General features: G+C 39.6%; 2 protein-coding genes across 10 annotated transcripts in view; one reads left to right on the forward strand and one right to left on the reverse strand.

Annotated features, from left to right (window-relative positions):
- The window catches only part of NBEA (neurobeachin), a 656,478-nt gene that overhangs the window by 434,563 nt on the left and 198,974 nt on the right, over nucleotides 1-22,941 (forward strand). For all 9 annotated transcript variants that reach the window (XM_025263201.3, XM_044927359.2, XM_025263205.3 and 6 more), the window contains one exon: nucleotides 10,811-10,947. In XM_025263201.3, the coding sequence (XP_025118986.2) occupies nucleotides 10,811-10,947 (137 nt within the window). The remainder of the gene's footprint in view (nucleotides 1-10,810; nucleotides 10,948-22,941) is intronic.
- MAB21L1 (mab-21 like 1) lies at nucleotides 12,692-15,134 on the reverse strand. The gene has a single exon (XM_006057522.4). It carries the CDS (start codon nucleotides 14,616-14,618, stop codon nucleotides 13,539-13,541), a length of 1,080 nt encoding a protein of 359 aa, XP_006057584.1. The 5' UTR covers nucleotides 14,619-15,134; the 3' UTR covers nucleotides 12,692-13,538.

Consider the following 22,941-nt stretch of genomic DNA (forward strand, 5'->3'; position numbering starts at 1 on the left):
TGTATGTATTTATTTACTTGGCTGGGCCGAGTCTTAGTTGTGGCATGTGGGATCTAGGTCTCTGACCAGGGATTGAACCGGGCTCTCTGCACTAGGAACATGGAGTCTTAGCCACTGGATAACCAAGGAAGTCCCTAGGTACCATTCTTAATCCTTTGTTGTCATTTCCACAGTCTTCACAGCAACTTTACAGGCAGTAGATTCCATCTCAAGAAGCCATTTTCTTTGCTTATCTATATGAAACGATTCCTCAACTGCTCAAGTTTTATCATGAGATTGCAGCACTGCAGTCACATCTTCAGGCTCCACTTCTCATTCTAGCTCTCTTGCTGTATTTACCACATCTACAATTATTTCCTCCAGTGAAGTCTTGAACACCTCAAAGTCATCCATGAGGGTTGGAATCAACTTCTTCCAAACACCTGTTGACATTTTTATCTGTTCCCATGAATCACAAATCTTAATAGCATCTAGAATGGTGAATCCTTTCCAGAAAGTTTTCAAATTACTTTCCCCAAACCCATAAGAGGAATCACTATTATGTCAGCTGCAGTCTTATGAAATGTACTTCTTACAAAGACTTGAAAGTCAAAACAGCTCCCTGATCCATGGGCTGCAGAATAGACATTATGTTAGAAGGCTTGAAAACAGCATCAGTCTCCTTGTACATCTCCTTCAGAGCTCTTGGGTAACCAGGTGGATTGTCAAGGAGCAGTAATAATTTGAAAGGAATTTTTTTTGCTGAGCAGTATGTCTCAACATTGGGCTTAAAATATTCAGCAAACCAGGTTGTCAACAGATGTGCTGTCATCCAGGCTTCATTAGTTCATTTTACGGATCACAGACAGAATAGTTGCAGCATAATTCTTAAGGGCCCTAGGATTTTCAGAATGGCAAATTTGCATTGGTTTCAGCCTAAAGTCATCAGCTGCTTTAGACCCTAACAAGAGTCAACCTGTTCTTCGAAGCTTAAGGTATTGACTTCTCTGGCTTTGAAAGTCCTAGAAGGATGGCATCCTCTTCCAATAGAAGGTCATTTTTCATCTACATAAAAAAAAAAATCTGTTGTTCAAGATACTGAATTAAATATCTTGGCTAGATCTTCTGGAAAACTTGATGCAGCTTCTACATTAGCACTTGCTGCTTCACTTTTTACTTGTATATTATAGAGATAGCTTCTTTCCTTAAACCTCATGATTCAGCCTCTACTGGCTTCAGACTTTTCTGAAAAAGTTCCTCACCTCCTCTCTCAGCCTTCATAAAGAGAGTTAGAACCTTTGGGTTAGACTTTGGCTTAAGGGAAAGTTGTAGTTGGTTTGATCTTCTATCCAGATCACTCAAACTTTCTCCAGTCGGCAATAAAGATGTTTCCTTTTTTATCATTCATGTGTTCACTGATGTAGCACTTTTAATTTCCTTCAAGAACTTTTCCCTTGCATTCACAACTTGGCTAACTCTTTGGCACAAGAGGAATAGCTTTTGACCTATCTCTGCTTTTAGCATGTCTTCCCCACTAAGCTTAATCATTTCTAGCATTTGATTTTAAGTGAGAGACCTATGACTGATTCTTTCACTTGAACAGTTCAAGGCCAATGTAGGGTTATTAATTGGCCTAATTTCAATATTGTTGTGTCTCAGAGAACAGAGAGACCCAGGGAAAAGGAGAAAAGCAAGAGAATGCACTGGTCAATGGAACAGTCAGAAGAAACACATTTGTCACTTAGGTTCACAATCTTGGTGGGGTTCATGGTGGCCAAAAGCAATTACAGTAGTAATATCAAGGATCACTGGTCATACATCACTGTAACAAATACAATGATAATGAAAAAGTTTGAAATATTATGAGAATTACCAAAAGGTGACACTCAGACGTGAAGTGCACAAATGCTGTTGGAAAAATTGGTGCTGATAAGAGTTTCTGTGTGCAAGATTGCCACAAACTTCAATTTGTTAAAAAAAAAAAAAAACTCTATAAAGTGCAATAAGCATGAGTTTCATCTGTAATATACTTCAGAAATCAAGGAACTCTGACTCAGTAATTTTCAAACTGATATTCCTTGGAACACAGTTATTTTGAAATATGCTAAAAAGAAAATATGTAGTTAAATATATTTGGGGAATTCTGGGTTTAAAAATAAAACGTTACACAGATTGTGTTTTCTTTTTTATGTTTTTTAATGAATGGAAGGACTTTTCCAAGCCTTTAGCATTTTAATTAACATGTAGGTCCCTAACACCTTGGCCTAGGTAGAGGATGAGAGTGAAGACAAAAGGAGTGAATGGGAGTGATGAACTAAGAGGTAAAAACTGGTGTCTAGAAGCTTAACTAAAGAGAGGAAACCAAGATAAGAGAGAAGCAGAAGTGGGGGAGGGTAGGACCGATAGCCAGGTGGAGAGAGTACCTGACTTGAACAGTACGAAAGTTCAAATTGAGGATGAGCAGTTTTTTTTCTGAAGAAAACTGGAGGAAAAGAAATAACAGTAAATACAGAGGCAGAAAGATCTTTAGATAGAGGAGGACATCAAGATAAATAACCAAATTTTATTTTCTGCAAAATATGAGTACTTCGCTTTTATGCAGTCAGGATGGATGAATGTTCATATGTGGATTTTTCTAGGAAGGGACCAAATATTTAATCATCTTCAAGAGATGTGTGAGCTCAAAAAAGGACAGACACCGCTGCTCCACACTGTGATACCTGAGCTTTAATCTTTGGTTCCTTAACCTAAAAAATATGACATTCAAGGCTACATGTATTTTTTCAGTCTCATCCGGCACTGTTCCCCTTCACATCTATTAACTGCTGTCCCATCTGATTTTCTCCTGTGCGTATCCCGCCCTATTCGTTCAAACTCTTTTCCTGCTCACACACTCTTCCCTGAACATCCACCTATCTGAATCCTACACATCCATCCATCACAACTCACTTCAGTTCACTGCCTCACCTGGCCCCACCATATCCTCCCCAAGAGACTGGAAATCTTACAGTTCGGTGACTGTCTATAGGATTTTTATTATTTTTATGTTCTGCTCTTGGTGGGAGGCTGTATGCCTTGCTGTGCCATGCTAAGTCGCTTCAGTTAGTCCAACTCTCCGCAACCCTATGGACTGTAGCCCACCAGGCTCTTCTGTCCATGGGGATTCTCCAGGCAGGAATACTGGAGTGGGTTGCTGTGCTGTCCTCCAGGGGATCTTCCCCACCTAGGAATCAAACCCAGGTCTCCCGGTGTTGCAGGAGGATTCTTTACTGTCTGAACCACCAGGGAAGCCCAAGAACACTGGAGTGGGTAGCCTATCCCTTCTCCAGGGGATCATCCCAACCCAGGAATTGAACTGGGGTCCCCCACATTGTAGGTGGATTCTTTACCAGCTGAACTACCAGGGAAGCCCGGGAGGCAGTATACTTACCAGTAAATACCCTGGAGTCAGGTCACCAGGTTTGAATCATGTCTCTGCCCTTTCCAAGTTGAGTGACCATCCCTAAGTTGCTTCAGCTCCCAGTCTCATTTCCTCTCTGTAAAATGGAAATCATAGCTGTACCTATCTGCTGGTGTGTTATGAGGAACAAATGAGATTCATACATGTCAAGTGCTTTAACAATGCTTAGGTAAACTCTTTCTCCCTTATTCCATACTTATTCCTATATATTTCTTATCTTTGCTATGTATTTTAAGCAGTTTGTGGGTAAGATCCACACCTTATACATTACCGCATTCTCTCAGTGCTTGAAACAGTGAATAATTGAATAATTTTTGCTAGCTACATGAATGAATGAATTAAATGAGTTCAACATTTGTCTCAGTATTTAATTTACAAAGAGAAAACAACTTACACACTGGGAAAAATGTGGCAGTTATAAAATTATGTCATTTAAAAAATAATAGTATGCATGTTATATGTATATATAGCTGGAATGACCAGCTGCATTTTAACTCCTATTGGAGCATATTTTAAAATTGATCTCTTCTATAAAATGCAAAGTCTAGCATATTTTTAAAGAACAACTTGAAATCAATTCCAGAAAAATATAAAAGATGTAATCTGTTATTTTAATTGACCGTTTTACTATGATATATAAATGCAACAAAGATGTATATCATTTTCTGTATTCAGTTGAGAGAAAATAATTCTCTTCCTTGTCTTCAAGTAGCTTATGCCAAATGGGAGCAACAGCCTTCTAAATGCAGACATCTGATGCATTTTAAGTGCTGCAATAAAGATGTGCCCAGGAAACCATGAAAAAGTAAAAACAAGTCAGTCCTCCAACCAAGGGGTGCAAAGACTTAGTCATCCTGGCCCAGTAGATTTAAATCATGTCCCCCAGTTTATTCACTCATCCAATCTAGTAGGAAGTTACTCTTCTTGATCATTAAATGATATCCTAGTGCCATGAAAGAGTCAGTACCCTTCCAGAAACTGAAGAATGGATTCCATATGCTGTACTGAACGTGATATAACTAGAATCGCAGTTCTCAGCTGGCTCACCTAGTGAATCCAAAGGCAGAGCAAATTATCACCCACCAACATTGAAATTATAACTGCTTTTTAGTATATGTTTATGCTGGGAAATAATTCAGGAATATTTTACTTAGAGTATATATGCTTTGTAAGCTGTTTTTTCTGTAGAGTTGTCTTTGCCGAAAATGCACTGGTTTTTGTTGGTTTCATTTTAACATAAAGAGTTATCAGGTCTACAAAAGAATCACAAACATAAATGATAGGTTAACTAAAGTTAAGGCCTATCAGATTATCTCTTAGGACTTATAAAATTATTTATTATAAACACATTAAATGGGATTTTAGATAGATGTTCTACCATGGTGAATAGATACTTTGTTAAAATGCAGTCTTCAGTTTATCTTATATAGAGGGCTCCATTGTTTCTGTTTCTGCTTCAGACTCTGGTAAGCTGAGTTTTATCAGAAGTAAGTTTGCTCACCTCTGAAAAGACTCATGTGTATTCTGAAGCATCTGTCTCATTTTACACAGTAACAATCTAAGGAAGACACTGCACAGTGGGATGATTGGTTATTGTTCATCTCAATTTATGGATAGATTATGTTCAAAATTTAAGGATAGATTAGGTTCACTTCCCTGGTGGCTCATCTGGTAAAGAATCCACCTGCAATGCGGGAGACCTAGGTTCAATCCCTGGGTTGGGAAGATCCCCTGGAGAAGAGAACAGCTACCCATGCCAGTATTCTGGCCTGGAGAATTCCATGGACTGTATAGTCCATGGGGTCACAAAGAGTCAGACACAACTGAGTGACTTTCACTTATGTTCAAAAAGTCCCCAAAGAGCATAAAGAGGCCATTTCTTGGGTAGAGTGAGTTTTGTATAAAATTTGGATTTATAGAGTGTTCATAATTGGTAGTGTGGGGAGTGTGTGTGTGTGTTAGGGAAGGAGGTGATAATGCTGGAATGCAAATTTATTACTCTTGGGTTATGTATGCTATGAGTTGTTCAAGTTATATTTTCCTGATTTAAGCAAAAATATTCTGGAATTCTTTTCACTGCAAGAAAAGTTTTTGAAAAATCTCAGAGCATCATTATTCTGGTAATATATTTGGACAACTATCAATATTTTCTGCATTTAAAGAAAACCGTCACTGGTAGACATTTTGTTACTTTCCTTTTTTTTTTTGAGGCATTTCAAATGCTTGAAACCCAGGAAACTCTGGGTAGTAGGAAACTCAGATCTTCTGCAGCATTCACCCCAATTGCCCTCGCCCTTAGGCACATACACAAACACCTCCATTTTCTTAATGGTTAAAGTTTTCCTAGGATTCCAAAACAAAGTTCTAGCTTTCTCATATTCTCATAGTCTTCAGTTGCTTTGAGATTAAACATTTCATTCATGTAATCATATGGTGTAAACATTCTTTTAAATTGGTAGTGCCCTACTTAAAAATAAGTTCAAAGCAGCAATAAATATTTTAGATATGTTCGGTCACTCCTGCCATGAGTTATTTTCCTACAAATTCTATTCTCACTATAGAAGCGTTTGTAAAATTTTACATACTGTATTTTTGTGCTAAAATTTTCTGGGATGATATCCTTTTCCACTAAACATAAAGAATCTCACATTAGTTTTACTTCTTCTAAATAATGCAGGACTGTACGTTTAGTAATTTTACAAAGATTAGTCAATGCTTATTATCCCCAAATAATGGTCTTTTACGTGTTCCAACAGCAAATTGAACATGTGGTTTCAGAGTAATTGAGATTGGAGTAAATCCATATAGCTAATAAAAATTTTATTAATATTAAACTAAGTTTAGAAAATATTCAAGTGACTCTAAAATACATCATAATTTCATGTATACTAAGTATATTTTTTGCCAACTAAAAGTCATCAAGTAATTGTAACAATGCCAATTTTAATTGAATTTCAACTCCTTGTCCATATATATATATATTCTTTGTCTTGCTTTATATTGAAGCTTGTAAGAATTTTAGCAGTTTGAGAATTTAATCACCATAATTGACTTTTAACAGCTGGAATGCTGTTGACTCTCTCCCTTAAAAAAAATGATTAATTCCTGAATCTGAGGAAGAGAAAAGCAGCCTCTGACCTCAGGAAACTGGCCTGACCCTTACAAGGAGGCCTCAGGATCACTGGGAGCTGGCCTGGGGCTCACAGCTCAGTCATGGTGTTCTCCTGTTGGACATAAACAACCTCACAGAACACCAGCATCAGACAAGTCCACATGATGATGTGAGGCAAAAAAACACTATAATTTTGTCTAAGCACAGACAAAAGTAAGATCACTCTATACAACTTACCTGAACATTAACATCCTCCTTTACTCCTTATAGGAGTGACTGCTTCTTCTCTATCAATCACAGTTTTAGCCTAGGTCTAGTCGCCAAGTTGTGTCCGACCCTTTGTGAACCCATGGACTGTAGCCCACCAGGCTCCTCTGTCCATGGAATTCTCCAGGTAAGAATACTAGAGTGGGTTGCCATTTCCCTCTCAAAGGGATCTTCCTGACCCAAGGATAGAAACCCTGTCTCCTACACTGCAAAGTTTTTACCATCCGAGCTACCAGGGAAGGTCTAGTCCTAGATAAGATTAAGCTATCCAATCACAGAATTATTGCCAGCCCTAACAGAGCCCAATCCAGAGCAAAGCTCTTCTTTGAACCCTTCCCCAAATCACTTAACCAGAGCTCTGATCCTACAGCAAGTCCTTTCTGAACCCTCTTACCTAGTCATCTCATGGTTCCTTCCTATCTCCCTCACAGCAGTGAGCAGTTAGCACCGCCTTCTCAACTCCAGTTGTGTTCCTGGTGGTTTTTGGCAGGAGGGTATTGATACATCCGTAGCCCCCAAATTGTGACTATTGAACTAGTAGTTAAGTAAAAATGTAAAAGACCTGTGTAAACTGTAAAGTTCTGTTTAAAAGTTGATGTATCATGACTTCTAGGCTTAGAATTTTGTTCTCAGTAAAATCCTCCAAACCCACAAGTGGTTTTTAACATTCTACTTTTAAATATATATTTGATGAATAGTTCCCTTCCTAAATATAAAACATATGTATTTTCTACTCTACTCTACCCCTCCACTGAATAAAGATCCCATGGCTCTAAAGAGAAGTTAATTCTTCTTAAGAGTTTCCATTGTGCTAGGGTAATAATCTTTGTTCTAGTTCAGATTTTAAATTAGCATCTAAATGGCAAGTCATATCCCTGTCCTCTCAAATAGTAATGGATCAATACTTCTTAGACATTATACTGCCAATTCTAAAAGGTAAGTAACATTTATTTTTCCTTTAGTTAGCACTTTTGATGGTAGAATTTTAAACCACTGGATGTAGCAACAAAAAGGGGGGTGGTTTGGTTCCATCCATTTGTTTCACTATCTTTTAATATCCATCACTTTACTTCTGTGTGTGCCTGAGGACCTTGATATAATGGATCCTTTTATTGCCATGGTACTGATTAGCATGAATAGATCTACATCCAGTCCCCAGTTCCCTACACCCAACAGGAGATGAAATATGTATCTAGTTATCTTCTAGAACAGAATCTGCCACATCACTCTGACGTCTAGACATGCTGCCCTTTCTTAACTATTTTTATTTGGAAAGGAATCCAAGGTTTCCAAATAACCAGATCTTCCACTTGGAAGATGCTGGGTGCTGGTTTGTGACCTTGCCTTATGTAAACATTTTAATATCGGATCCCTAAAATCCAGAGGCTCCCCCAAAGGGGATTAAAACATAATCCCCTCTCTGTTATCGCTGTAGTGGATTAACTCTGTTCTCTCTAGGGCTGGTTTGCTCCCTGAAGGCTACAACAAAAAGACTCAGCGCTCCTTAAACATGCTATGGAATTGGAAGTTGTAATTGGAGATTTCCAAAGGACAGGGGTAAAAATGACACATTAAAGCTGAATATTTCATGAGTGCCTTTCTTAAAGAAGGACCAGTTCGAAGCCCTTTTATAACCGCCCACCACCGCCCCCCCCCCACCCCAGAAAAAAAAAATCCGAATTCAGTAGAACGCATTTGGAGTAAAATCAAAAGGAAACGCAGTCGCCTTTCAGAAAGTCAGAGAAACAGGTAGCGGAAATGTGTTCCCCGTTAAAAGTTCACAGAATTGTGTAATTAAAATTCGTAATACCGTCTATTTCGGTCAGTCAGTTTCTGTGGTTTTAATAACGGGTATCATGATTTTTACCTTTTTTCCAATTTGTTTGGATATTTTAAACTGTTTTTTAAGAGAACGAAGCAGTTCGCCATTTTTAATGTTTTTGACCATTCATCGTCTCCAAACACCAGAATATTCTATGAAACCAGAGATCAGTAGCTTTCCGTGTTTAGAATGAGGACTTTGCTGAAGGTTCATCAAGGCCCTAGGATGGGTAGGAAGACACAGTTTCCGATGTGAATCAGGTCACCTTCTTTCTCATCTCGCCCCAGTCAAGAGTAAACCTCCCGGATTTCTACCGGAGAGAAGTACGAAGAGTGGCCTCCAAACGAGCGACACGGCGGCTTAAGGGTTAAGGGAGCGGTTCGAACCGGCCGGAGCGCGGGGGGCTTCGGAGGAGCGCGCGCGCAGACCCTCCAATAAACACAAAGGAGGGCCTGGGGAATAGAAACCCAAATCCACTTGTAATCGTACAACAGATTCGGGCATAATTACTTGAGCAACCTAGATTAAGATTGATGAGCCTTTAAAGTGGCGCTTCAGATCGACCGCCTAGCCCTTTGGAAAGAAAAACCTTATGGAGCCAAGGCGGACCCCTGACTCCGCTCGGCCCCAGCGGAAGCTGCCCGCCCGAGACCCGCGCCGGGAGTCAGCGCGCCCCGGAGCCGGGAGGGCTCCCCGGCTGCGGGCTCGAAGGGGCTGGGAAGCGGCAGAGTGAAAGCAGGGGCTCCTCGTGAGCCCGCCCCGGGCGGGCGGTCCCGACCGGGATGCAGGCTGACACCCAGTTTGCCCCACAGCCACACACGCAACCCCCCGCCCTATAAGCGCGACAGCCGGCCGATTCCTCCCTGGTCCTCCTGCAGCAGAAACGCCCGGCTTTGTGCAGGATGGTCGTGAACTCGGCGTGTGCCGCTCCCTGGAATCGTGGGCTCCGCCGCGGTCCCCGCGTTCGGACGGGGACCAGGCCCGGCCTGCTCGCCGCGGTTCCGGCGGTGCGAACGGGTCTCCCCGCGAGGAGCCGCCGCTCGCGAGGGGCCCGGGCCTGAGCGGCCGCAGGGGACCTACCTTTTCATTGCTTTCCCTCTACCGTTACTGTGACTCATTTAAGTGTGCACTGGAGAGGGTGGGTTGGGGGTTAGGGGGTGCGGAGGTAGAAGGGAATATAATGAGCCCTGGCTACAGAATAACGAATACGTGTTTTTTTTTTTTCTAAGTCTATATTTTAAGTACAGACTTGAGGGGAGCGAAGAATGTCCCCGCTCTACGGGGAATCTTAAAGGGGCAGTTAAGTAACCCTTTTGAATTAATATTCTAATACGTGAGATTTTTTAATTTTCGATTTTAACTCAGATGGAAGGAATTCGAAGTAAGCACCTTAGTAGGCACACTTTCTAAAAACCCCTTTACTGAAGCTTAGTTTTTCTAGTCCCCAAAGTTGAGAAAGGGCACTTTGCAGATGCTCTTCTGAGAATCGTTTTGTTCAGTCGTCTTACAATTTCATAATGTTTGGCTTATTACAGGTGAGGAAAAAAATCACTGCTACAATTTTCCTGCTTTTCTGCATAGACAATGTATTTAACGTCCGCGTTTTGCGAGTATATCGATGTGCGCATGGGGATACCTTCCTGCAAGATGCAAACCCGTTAGTGCAGTGGGGTTTACATATTAGACCTGTACCTCTTCACATCCTCCCGCCCATCCTGGGGGGCCGCTGCTGCCCAGTGGATGGGATTTACACGTTGGCTGGTCTTCGGGGACCGTGCTGACTGCCCTGAGCGTCTCTTCCGAACGGAAAGCCCGTGCGTGCTCAATAGAAAATCAGGGCCTGAGAGAGTCATTCTGCACTTTTAAGTTGGTTAATGTCAGCGCCCCACTAACCATGTAGGATTTCTAGGCAGAGGTTGCAAACTTGCTTAGTGAGGGTCACTTATTCGATTTTGTGACCTCTTGGGTTTTTATAGAATTATTTATCTCCAGTCTGGTTATAAGGTAATGTGTAACAACTAACCAGACCTATCTCACATGAAAGGAGCTTGCCACATAATATAGACACTTTTTTTCAGTGCACGTTTAAAAACCTGAGGTGCCCTTCCGGGAGGGATCAAGCAAGGGCAAAGAGGCACAGCCTGACTCCTCTGGTGCCTTCTTCTTTCAGGTCCAGTGGTTCTCAGCACTCCTGCCCAGCTCATCGCTCCTGTGGTAGTGGCCAAGGGGACTCTCTCCATCACCACGACCGAAATCTACTTCGAGGTAGATGAGGATGATCCTGCCTTCAAGAAGATCGACACAAAAGTGAGTTAAAATGATTCCGTGTACAGTACTGGTGGCTTTGTGGCAGGCAGGAAGTGGTTTTCAATTTTGCTTGGTTTTAAATGACAGTGGGGGAGGGGAGCACATTCCCATCCTCCTCATAGAAAATAAAATGAATGATATAACACTTGATCTATTTTATGGGATTGGAGAATATAGTAACCATCTTAAATCCTGTTATTACATTTTAACAGTCTCTCTGTGCTAGTGCCTTTGTGTGCACTTGGGCAGATTTGGTAGTGAAGCCAGTTGCTCCCAAGTCCCTGGGGTACAGCATCTCAGATTCTCTGGGAAGACTGGGAAAGAGCTCATGGAATTTCTTACTAAGGTCACTTTTAATTTCCAAAAGTATACATTGAAGTATGAATCACTGTTTATTAAAAGATTGTAAGAAAACTATGGAGGGGCATTTAGATATAAATTCATCTCCATTATTACATCCAGTTTTCATCTCCTGAAATAAGAATGAGTTTTATATGTGAATTTAAGAAGAGAAATCGATTCTCCGAGAAGCATTGCTTTAAAATGTGTATACATAGTATGTATTGGTGCTCAGATGTTTAAAGATGAGGTCTTCTATGGTTGTAGTGCCTGACAACATATATTTGGATGATTTGAAATGCATAAGTATTTGTTTATTATATTTTGTTTTGTAAAACTTAAAACCTGAGTATTCAGCAGCTCTATACCTCTGAAGTTTTTTCTGAAATCAATTCCATTGTTGTTTTAACTTTTATGTTACTGTGCCATTTGTAAACTTTTTTTTCCTGAGGCTATCAATTCAAGAACATAAGTCATGCTAGATAAACAAGCATCATTTTACAAAAATCTGCCTTTAAAGTATTTTTCAGAGGCAGTTGTTCTAAAATAGCAAAAAACAAAATACTCCAAAAGATCCAAAACTTTATTATTTGTGTTTAATTTATATATAGAAGTAAAACATTATAAAATGCTATTTGTGGAATAGCAATTAAAAGTCTCAAATTTACCTCCACCTGAATTAACTAACCAAGGCCCTTAGGTGATTAGCCCCTCCCAGACGTGTTGACTCTTAAAATACTCTGGAGGATAGTCACAGGACTTCTTTTATTTCTAGCTCCAAAAGAATAGAATTTTGAAAATGAGTTTGAATGTAGTGCATTTGATTTTAAATCATTTAAAGTTTGTCTTTATGCTTTTATCATTGGCTTGCTCTATGAAGTAAACGGTAATTTTGGATTTCTGATTAATTTATCCTGCCTGGAACCCTTACTGCATAAAATAAGGTTTGACATATATTAGGTCAGAAATTACCTTCATTTTATTAGTATAGTTTTCATATACAAATTTCAAAAGTTTTATTAGGACTTTGTTAAGTTCATTTTTCTCGGAGTTTGTCTGATTTTTAACTCGGCAACCATGACTGTCATGACATATTTCATCCTTATAGTGTCAAAAATTCTACATAAATAATTAACCCAAAAGAGCAGGCTTTCAAGGGTAGATTTAAATTGTTTCTGTTGTCGAATGGAATAGTCTTATAAGTAAGTCAGAAGCTAACAGTAGATCATTATATTGTGTAACTATACAAAAAGAGCTTTTTGCCAATATTTTAAGGTTTTATTTTTAATTATTTCATTAGCATATTTCTCAAAATGTTTAAAATATTCAAGTGGTTCAGTTTTCAAATTTAAGGATTACATCTTTTGACAGGAAAACAATTTAAAGTGAGACACAACAAGTTTTATTTTACTTCATTTATTAGCTTCTAATTAAATAAAAACCAGCAACAGAAATTAAAATCTAAATCACAAAAGTAATTATCCAGTGTATTTCAAGTGCATTTTTCAAATATATAATTCAGATATTCAAGCGTTATTATATAAGCTGAATTCAAATTTCTTTGAATATATTTAAATAACATTTCAAGTATATTTATGGAATGTTAGAAATAGAACAAGCAATATATTTGAAACAAAATGTAAACTTTTTAAAGTTCAGACACTTTTAAAGACAGATAAAAGTACCAGGAGCAAATCTACCTTTAAATTATATCTTTGTTAGTGGAAAATGTCTGGAAGTATCCAAAATGCCAATTTAACTTTTGTTCACCAAATCACAAAACACCAACATCCACACTTTCAAAGACAATGTGAGATCACAATATTTGTTACAAATCAAAATATACATTACACTTTCCTTCAGATGGCATATCCAAATCATGTTTACTCACAGCCAAGATTGCTATAATCCTCTGATAGTTAGCATTCACTGCGGTCTTGCGTTACAGCCAGGCTGTTTTCCGGGTGTTCCTGTGTACTTTTCAAGGGCGATAGGAAATCCTTTGTAAAGAAGTCTTCTAATACTTGTGGGTTTGGGGTGTTCTCCATCTGCTCTCCCTACTTTTTCTCCCCTTGGAGGGGTGGGTGAGATGATGCTTTAAGCGGTTGCCTTAGCACTCCTTTTGAAGGAAGAGATTGTTTGCACTGCTGAGTGGAATATTAGATAGGAATTGAACAGGAAGTTTACACTGCATGAGAACTTTTCAGAATGAATAGTATAATCACATTTCGGCTCTCGATTAAAATTGTGCTCTAAAGTTTCTCTAAACTTTTCGGGTTGGTCAGGATCTCCCTCGCCAGTCGCCACGTTTGTTTGGCAGCGTTCTCTAGAGCCGAGTGAGGTTTGCCTTGAAACAGATCTAAGTTCGGTAGGAAGTAGTGAGGACAGCGCCGGCACTGCAGGCAGGAGATGAGTTGCAGCAAAATCCCGTTCAGCCTGTCACCCAGGCAGGACTCGTCCCAGTCCGACTCCCGGGGATGCTTCTCGCACTCGTAGGAAACCAGAGTCTTCATGTGGTAGTTGTTGAGGGGCTGGCCCGGCAGTTCCAGGTGACGATCCCGCAAGGTTTTGAGGATGGAGAGGCATTTCTTCCTGCAGCCCCCCATCTGCAGTCTGTTCTCCGCTTCCGCGAACTGCAGCACCCAGGCGTCGCTCTCGGCCGAGCTCTGCTTGCCGGCCAGGGAGTGGCACTCCTTGGACAAGAGATTGAACCCTTCCGCTTTGACCTCCGCCACCCGGTTGGGTCCCGGCCAGGGGATGTGGGGAAGTGGCCAGTGGGCAGCACTCCTGGGCCAGATCCCGGTGCATTTAAAAGCCGGGGTGATCTGCACCACGTACCTGTCTCGGATCCTCAGTTTCACTTCGCTGGTGTCCGCCACCATCTTTACCACATCCCTGTAGCTACACTTGTCTACCGCCTGAGCCACCAGCGTCTGAAACCTGGACCGGATTTTGCGCGCCGAGAGGTAGCCGGAGGCAGTAATGAATTCCACCCAGAGGGACATGCTCCTCTTGCGGCCGTCGCTCAACTTGAGCACGGCGCAGCCGGGCAGCGAGCCGTCGTCCACAAAGTTGAACACCCCCATCTGGTTAAGGTAAAGCACCACTTCGAATTCGGTGGGGGAGATGACCTCGAGGCCCTCGTAGCGATTGTCCATCTCGTTGAGAGAGCTGATGAACCGGGGCTCCTGCACCTCCACCTCCTTCAGGACGTCGGAAACTACTTTGCAGACTTCCCGGATGGTTTTGGCAATGGCAGCTTTCCTGGCTTGGCATTTTTCGTTGTAGTATTTATTCAGATGGTAAACCAGCTTGGCTTGGGCCGCTATCATGTTGGGGCAGAGATCCGGGTTGTACACCGGAGTCTCGCAGTAAGCTGTGGGATCCAACGCGGCTGCTAGAGCTGGAGCCAACTTCGGTGGAGAAACGGGCCGCGCGGCGCTCGGAAACTGTACCAGAAGCGTCTCTCCGAAGTGCGGCGGCGGCCGGGGACTCCCTCGCGCTGTTCTCCCCTGCCTTTTATCTTTGAGCCCAGCCGGCCTTAAAGTGAAAGGTTGTTCTCCCCCCACCCCTTCTCTCTCTCTCTCTCTCCGTCTCTCTTCCTCTTTTAAAGAATCCTTCCTGTGTGAGCGAAACGCGTGCAGAGATCACCTCAGTTATAAAAACAAAAGTTGCGGTGAGACCCAGCAAAGCTCTTCCAGGAGTCAAAATAATCAACCCTTTCCGTATTTATTTACGCTTGCCCGTGATCATGGTGTGTGCCGGGCTGTGAATCGGATGGAGGAAAAGTGTGCTGAGTGTGCGTCGGGGGTGAGTGTGCGTCTGTGTATATGTCAGAAGAAGCTGCTGTTGGTTCGTCTTAAGAGCCCAGATGCACTCATGTGGAAATTATAAAGGCAGGGCCAGGCAGGCTGGCGGCCAATCGCCACTGGGCTCGTCACGACGGCCTCCGTCAGCTCCAGCCCGGCTAATTAATCCCCCCTCTTGGATATAGGCACACAAACTAAAGGTAGGAGGCTGCTGCTGGGCAGAAAACCACCCAGGCCACCTAGACAGTTTTGGAAATCAGGAGGAATCTCTCAGCTTTGGTATTAATTGAAGCATATTGACGTTTTGAAAAGACTTGGCAAAGTGGTTCTCTTCTGTGCTGAAAAATCCTGCTTGTCTTTTTAACCGACGAAATGCAAATACAGGTGTACTAATGGTCATCCATCAATTGGTGAATTAGATGGGGTTCTCTAAAACAAAAGTCACTAACTTGCATTTAGAGTGAGATAATTAATGCCTGTTAATCCTGGAGGTCTTTTTGAATGCACGTTGGGAGTTTGCTCTTCAGTGTATATGCAGGCTGGTTTTGGATGGACTGATACCAGTGTAATTTTCTGGATGTTCCCATATTAGAATGATTTTTTTTTTATGTTAACAGCAGTGTTTTACCTATGTTTTTCTCCTCATTTGAAGTTGTTGAAAGGAATCTGAAAATGATTGCTGTTAGATGTTGTCTACTCCAGCTTAAGTTGGGATGTTTAAAAAATGTTTAGTACACCCCTCCCCCCATCTGCAGTCCTCTTTGTACTTTGGTAGACTTGCCCAACATTATAACCAGGACACTAACTTTTTGTACGCACTGGCAGACATATCTGTGAAATAAAACTCTCTGAGATTCAGAGATTATCTTAATGTGAGTTCATAATGAGGTGTGTTTGAATACGTGAAAGTTCAGGAGAGGTCATGGAGATGAGACCTAGGGGCAGATACCTATCCTGAAAATTTGTGTGTTCGGGCTTTCTGTCTTGTTTACAGATGTGTTAATTTAGGATATATCTTCTCTCCTAAGGGATCTTTAGTGGTCATCTGACAGTAGACTTCTAATTTTATAATATTGCAATGACTTGATTAAGGGAAATGGTTAAGATTTTTAAAGAAAATTAATTTGCAGTCACCTGGGATTTTAAAATTTACATATCATTTTTTAAAAAACTTTGAAAGAAATCAATATTTTTAAATTTGGGAATCTAAAAAATGAGGGCAAAATGGATTTATGTAGAGCTTTTTTTTTCCCCCTGTTGGTACCAACTGCGTGCTTGATGTTACTGGAAGTAGAAGAACTACTACTTAGGGGTTCTGTAGTTGTTTTTAAACCTAGGCAGATTTTTAACACCCTACCTTGAATTTAGATGCTGTCTCTTTCAAATGAAGACTATTTCCAGCAAAATCCTATAATTCCTGGAACAGGTTTGTAGGCACTTTCTTTCAGAGCCACTTGTAACAAGATCTTGTTCAGGGCTCCCACTTTCTACTCTAGCGTTTGATTTTTTTTTTTTTTTTTTTCCTTTCTTCTTTGCACAGGTACAGCATCATACTTTTTTGTTATCCAAGGGTGGTAGATTCCTATTTAGCTTAAAATAGTATATTAGATTCGGGGCCCACGGCATCCACCTACTGTTCCCCAAGAACCTTGCACCCCCTTAGGAGCAGGGATTGGGCGTAACCGCCAGCCCCTCCCTACTTTGGCACCGATGTAGGTGAACGCACTACTATCTTTTGGCAGTTGGAAGAGAAGGAAGAGGAGGCAAGTCACCGCCGAGGAACCTGCGGCCACGAAGACGAAGATGTGCCGGTGGTCTCTGGGGGAAGCCACCTCTGTCCCCACCCAGTGCCCGTCCCGCGTGCTCCCTGCCGGTCCCGCGGCCCTACGCTCCCTGACCATCCTTCTTGCCTCTATCTGCTCCATGTCCCATAGGTTTTGTGTGTGCGCGCTTATGTGGTATGTGAAAACCTTATTAAGGGTCCCGGGTTTCTCCACGTTTGCTGCAGGCCAAGTGTTCTGCCCACGCTCCCCGCCGCCGCCCGGGCGCACGTGTGGTCGCGGCCGAGACCGCGCTTTCTGGTCCCGGGGTCGGGGGACCCTTGCGCCCAGCGCGCTCTCCCTTGGGTTCAGGTCAGAGTGACCGTTGTTTTCTTGGGCCACCTGCAAATGCCCCCAGTTGTCGAAGACGTCAGGCAGCCTGGGATTCGGAGGCCCCGAGGCCGTTCGGGGGACCGCGGCGGCGGCCGTCCGGGTGGGTCGGACTCGAAGGACTCGAGGCGCGCCGGGCGGTAGCGCTGGAGCCAGGCGCGCAGGTGGCGCATCTTCGGGGCTCACTGTGCGGCTTAATTGGGTTAAAGCAGAGCTAAACGCCAAAGCACTTCGTGCAAACTAATTGGTGTAAGCAAGGCCTTTTCACTAACGATTTGCACTTTGAAGAAGAAAAATGGATGGTGAGAAAAGGACTAAGAAACTCGTTAGTCCTAGAGTGTTCCCGGGAAGTGAAGTCTTTGGGCTTCAAGGACGCTGGGACCGTGTTTTCTGAGCTGCTTCCTTCAGCACCCTTCACGCTGGGAGCTAACAGTGATTTACATAACATAGCATTCACCCACCCGCTCTCATCACCGCGGGTGAACTGGGCGCCCTAGAATAATACTCCCGCGCAAGTATTGCTTGTTGCTGCAACACCGTGATTTTCTGTTACACTGAACACGTGAAATGAATTGCCTTCTGTAGCTGATCCTTCCAGTGATCTCAGACACCTCTCATTGTTGAAGGGAAAATTAAACTGTTCTGAGGAGTGTGCTTTCTATCCTCCCACCCACCTTTTTTTTAATTGAAATGACCTATGGAGAGGAACTTAAAATATATAGTACGCTTTTGTGTAATTCTGCTGATTTTCAGCTAGGCTTCGGAGATAGATCTGATTTGTGGGAGCGATGTATTTAACAATTTTAAAGTAATTTTTATAAAATATCATTTGACCTATGGAACTAATTATTTTATATGGTTGTGTAATGCACGGAAATAGCTTAAAATCAATTTTATTTACTTGTGAAAAGTTCATAAAACAGCTCTAATGACACCAGTCTTGTATAATTTTTTTTACTATAAACATAATCGTAGTAGTTAGTATTAGAATGAAAGTTTGTGTGTGTCCAGTGCTTCAGGATATAAATACTTAATTGTTTTCATTGATATGCTGTGCAGACATCTTTGACAAGAGCTAATAATAGAATGATAATTGAAGAAAACTGACCTAATTGAAGACCCCAAGAATCTCAGGATTTAATGATTGTTTGAGATGCTCATATTTGAGTGGTATTTGGGATTTTAAGGTCTAACCAACTTGACTTTTCCATTTCACTTAGTTCACTAGGTGGCTTTGATTTAGAATGTTCTATTATTTTTAAAAAATGGAGAAAATCACAAGCACACCATTGTCAAAAATTTTAAGAATGTTAATGAATATAAAATAATTAGATATTGTGATCCTTACTACTTCCAAGCATTCAAAATAACAGTGGCGAAATAACTTTTTTCTAAAGTGGTATTTCCTAGGTAACTTATTCTCCCTTCTGTAAACCTACATAACTTATATGGGACACACAAAATAATGGGCAAAGAGACACCCCATTAGATTAAAGAAAAACTCTATTATGTTGAGAAATGTAGGAATGCAGGGTTTCTGTTTTTTTATCCTAATTTAAATATGAATTACATGTTCATAAATTTAAGCAATTGTGACCTTTCATCTGGAAAAATGTATCTGTTAGAGGTTATGCACACACATGTTAAATGCACAGATAGATACTGTTCTGTTTTTTCATTATCTGCTGGCTGCTATTCTACTCACAAGTATTCACGAATATAAAGTTCTATTTTTTTAATATGTGCTTATTACACTGGGGAGATAAAAAGAATATGAAGTTGAGTTTATTAAATTATTTATCCCTACTGCTGGAGTGGTTTTGAAGGCTCATTGTACACATCTGATTTCTTCCTCTGCCCCCACCCACCCCCCACCCCAGAACTCACCTCTTCTTTTTTTAAAATGCACCTAGGCTATTTCATCTGTTTCATTCTGCCAGACACAATATATTTCTTTATTAACACTGGAGAAATTAAAGACAGATATTTGTGCAGGGTTTTCTTTATGTGTCACATTAAATAAAAATAGAGGGAGTTTTTCTGGTGATGTGATTTGATGGTGCATCTATTACCTTTCTTTCTATTGTGACTCCTTATATAAGAATACTTGAAACAAAATAGCTTGAAAGCTTCAAAAGTTTCAGTGAGTTCTTAAAATAATTATTTCATATTTTAATATCATCTATGGCAAAGGAAAGCAGAGAATTGAGATCATTGTTGGCACAATTTAGACCCTATTTTTCTTTAACCAGAGTATCTTGATAATTATGGTTACATTTAAAAATTATTTTCTTAATTCTTCACTTGAATATTCTAGACTGTTGCCTCAGTTTTCCTCATTCCCCTAGTACATGATCATACAGTCACAATGGTAGCAGGGAGTACTTTTTTTTTTTTTTTTTTTTGCTACTTTGTTGCTTAGAAAATTTGTTATTGGTCTTAATAAATGTTGAAAGTAATTTTGAGATTAAAAATAGAAATTGGAAGTGTACTTTACCAGAATCATCACCACTGCTAGATTTGCACATTTGAGTGATTCTGGATAACTCTGGCCAAAACCTTTCTTTTGGTAGAAAAAATAAATTTAAGCCTTGATTATTCAGATCATTGTCTCAGTTTCCTCACTTATTTTGAATGTAGACACAGAGATGCAGGATATTTTAAGTTGTATCTGTAAACTGACAAAGTTAAGGGGCAGGGTTATCAACCAAAAGATTTTCTTATGGTTCACAATGAATTGTGATCTCTAACTGTTTGCAAACATTTAAGGGTAGTGAGGTTAATCAGTCATTTATTGATGAGTATTATGGAGTGTTCCAACATTCCAGTTCCCCACTGACCCTTTAGAAAGTCACCATTATCTTTATAAACTATAAAATTTAAATTCATTTTACTAGATTTCAACTTATGTTTTTAATTTGGATATTGTAAACATATTGTGACATAAATGGACTCATGTGATTCTTCTCCATATGAATATATGAAAATTAGGTATTCCTTAAACCATCACTAACATGGATTTATAGACATTTGTGCATATGACTGTATCCTTAGTACTCTTAGTACAGTACAGTTTTATTGCACTTAGAGAAAACAATGGAATCAGATGTGATTAGTGTCTGTTAATCTGTCCATCTGTAATGGGTCATCCAGGATTGCATAGCTCTCATTACTGTCCCAGACTGTATGTGATTAGCCACTGAAAACATTCTACGTAACCTTGAGACTAGAATCCAGGATGTAGATAATCAACTTATAGTGACTGCATGTCTGAAGTAACATTTTCTATTACTAATTTACAATTTTGGAGCTTATTTCTTAATTAGCAAAGCAGTTCTTCTAAAATAGGATTTTTTTTTTTAATCAGTTAATTAGAGTAATAATTTAAAAGAATAATTACATTAGTAAAACCTATTACCTTTTGTCACATATATCAAATAAAATAAATACTTTATAGTAAAAAAAGGAAATCAGTTTATGAATAGCAATTTCTTGGATAACTTTACATACTGATACAGATTATAACCATTTTCTGAGAGTAGAGCACCTAAATAATATTTAATTTCCACTTCTGTATAATTGCTTCATGATACTAGTAATATACATTTTAGTATACCTATCTGTACTATTACTATTATTTAGTACTCTGTGTACTGTTTTCATGAAAGCACAATTTTTCCATGTGATTTGTCAAAAATATCAAGTCAAAAGTACTAATAAGTTATTACTACTTTTTAATCTCAATATGTTTGTTTTATCTAAACATCTAGATCAAATCAAAAACATGAAGAACATAAAGAATTTGTAAGACATCGTGTCTCTGATAAAAACTTGTGACCCTACTGGAAAAAGTTATAGCATTATTATTTTTATGGGAAATCATTTTTATTATGAAAGTCAGGTTTATTATGTATATTTTGCATATGTACTGTTCTAGTCTATGCTTTTTCAATATGAATGTTCCCATCTATGAGTTCTGACAAATGTGTAGAGTTGTATAACATCTGGCACATAGAACATTGCCGTGGACACAAGAAGTTGCCTCATGCCCTTAATTTTTTTTATTTGTAAATTTTATGATTCATTTATAAGTATCTGGGTGTTTTAGTTTTATATCAAATAACTTTAGACTATAAACACCTTTAGTTATTCCCCTAGAACTTATTATCTTAATCATGATTCTATTTTAAGACCAGTTTTAATCAGAGAGTCCCAAAATAGACTCAAAATATAAAATGCTATTTCAGATACACAGGCAATAGGTTAACAGTTTTTATTTTACATGAAAGTTGTTTAATTTTACTATGTGACATTAAATGGTTAGTAAAGGATTCATTTTCAGAGGTACTGGTAATATTTGTTATGCTCACATGAATATATATATTAGATTTAGGAGTATAGTTTACAGTTTACACATCAAAATGCATATTAAGTTCCTTATGTAAGTTAGCAATATTTGTAACATTACTAGCTTTATGTCTTTGGAGAAGTAAATCTCTCAACATTTGCATTGTGTATTACCTTACATTTTCAGTAAATTAATCCTCCCTTGATGGTGGGGGATGATGCCAAAGAGTTTACTAGAGCTAATATTCATTAATATATACATATTCTTGGAACATATGCTTCGAATCCTAATTTTGTATAAATATACATTGCCATTTAAATTTAAATAGTTATAAATATTCCAAACAAAGAATTCTTAAATTGTAATAGTACCAACATCTTCATTGATAATGATGCCCTCTCAAGTATTTTGCTCTTTTACAACTTGGAATAGTACAACTAGTCTTCTCTTTCTACCCTCAAGATATAAAATTATTTAAATGGTTTCAGTTTTCTATTTTAATTTGGCAATTACAATAGGAATTTTAATGTTATGCATGCTTACAGGCCTATTAAGAAAGAAGTTATTGCTTTCTTAATAATCTTAAACCATTTTTAGGAAGTACGCTCTTTTTATGGTTTGCAAAATAGCCTGCTCATGCAGGCTGTATGTACACATACGCGTGCGCGCGCGCGCGCACACACACACACACACACACACACACACAGTGTTTCAGATAGTAAAAGGTTGAATTGGCTTCTATACATTTTTATGTTAACCTGTTAAAAGGAAGCAGCCTCTAAATACAGGATTCTTGTCTCCACCAGAATTTAATATCACATCTGCAAGATTATTCTGTAATAACCCTTATAGTTTTCAATAATACCTTAGGAGATTGCAGCTAAATGGATTTTTAAAGTAATAATAACTAAGGGGTCCAACAATATTTATCCAGTCATATATATTGTGGCAGTTTTGAATGTCATACGCTTTTAATTGTGAAATTGAGAGGTTTAAACGTTACTAGTCATCCTGTCCATATAAATAAAAATATATTGCTCAGTCCCTCATATACAGTCCCTCACATACATCATCTGCATGTGTATACAGAAAAACACCTTCACTTACTTAAAACTGTTTTCACTTTTTGCAACAGACCAAGGTCACGTGTTTGAGTTTTTTTTTTTGCAACATGAACCTGTGTTTGATAAATGAATAACTCACTGGGAGGAAAAATGTGGGTTTTTTGATTTGGGGGTTTGGGTTTTTGTTGTTGTTGTTTTTGTTGTTGGTTTGTCTCCCCCTTTTACTAGCAGACTCAGTTCTTCATTTGTTTTGCTTTCCACGCTGCATTACCACAGTTTTCCCC

This window comes from Bubalus bubalis, chromosome 13 (genome assembly GCF_019923935.1).
Source record: "Bubalus bubalis isolate 160015118507 breed Murrah chromosome 13, NDDB_SH_1, whole genome shotgun sequence".
Classification (NCBI taxonomy): Eukaryota; Metazoa; Chordata; class Mammalia; order Artiodactyla; family Bovidae; genus Bubalus; species Bubalus bubalis.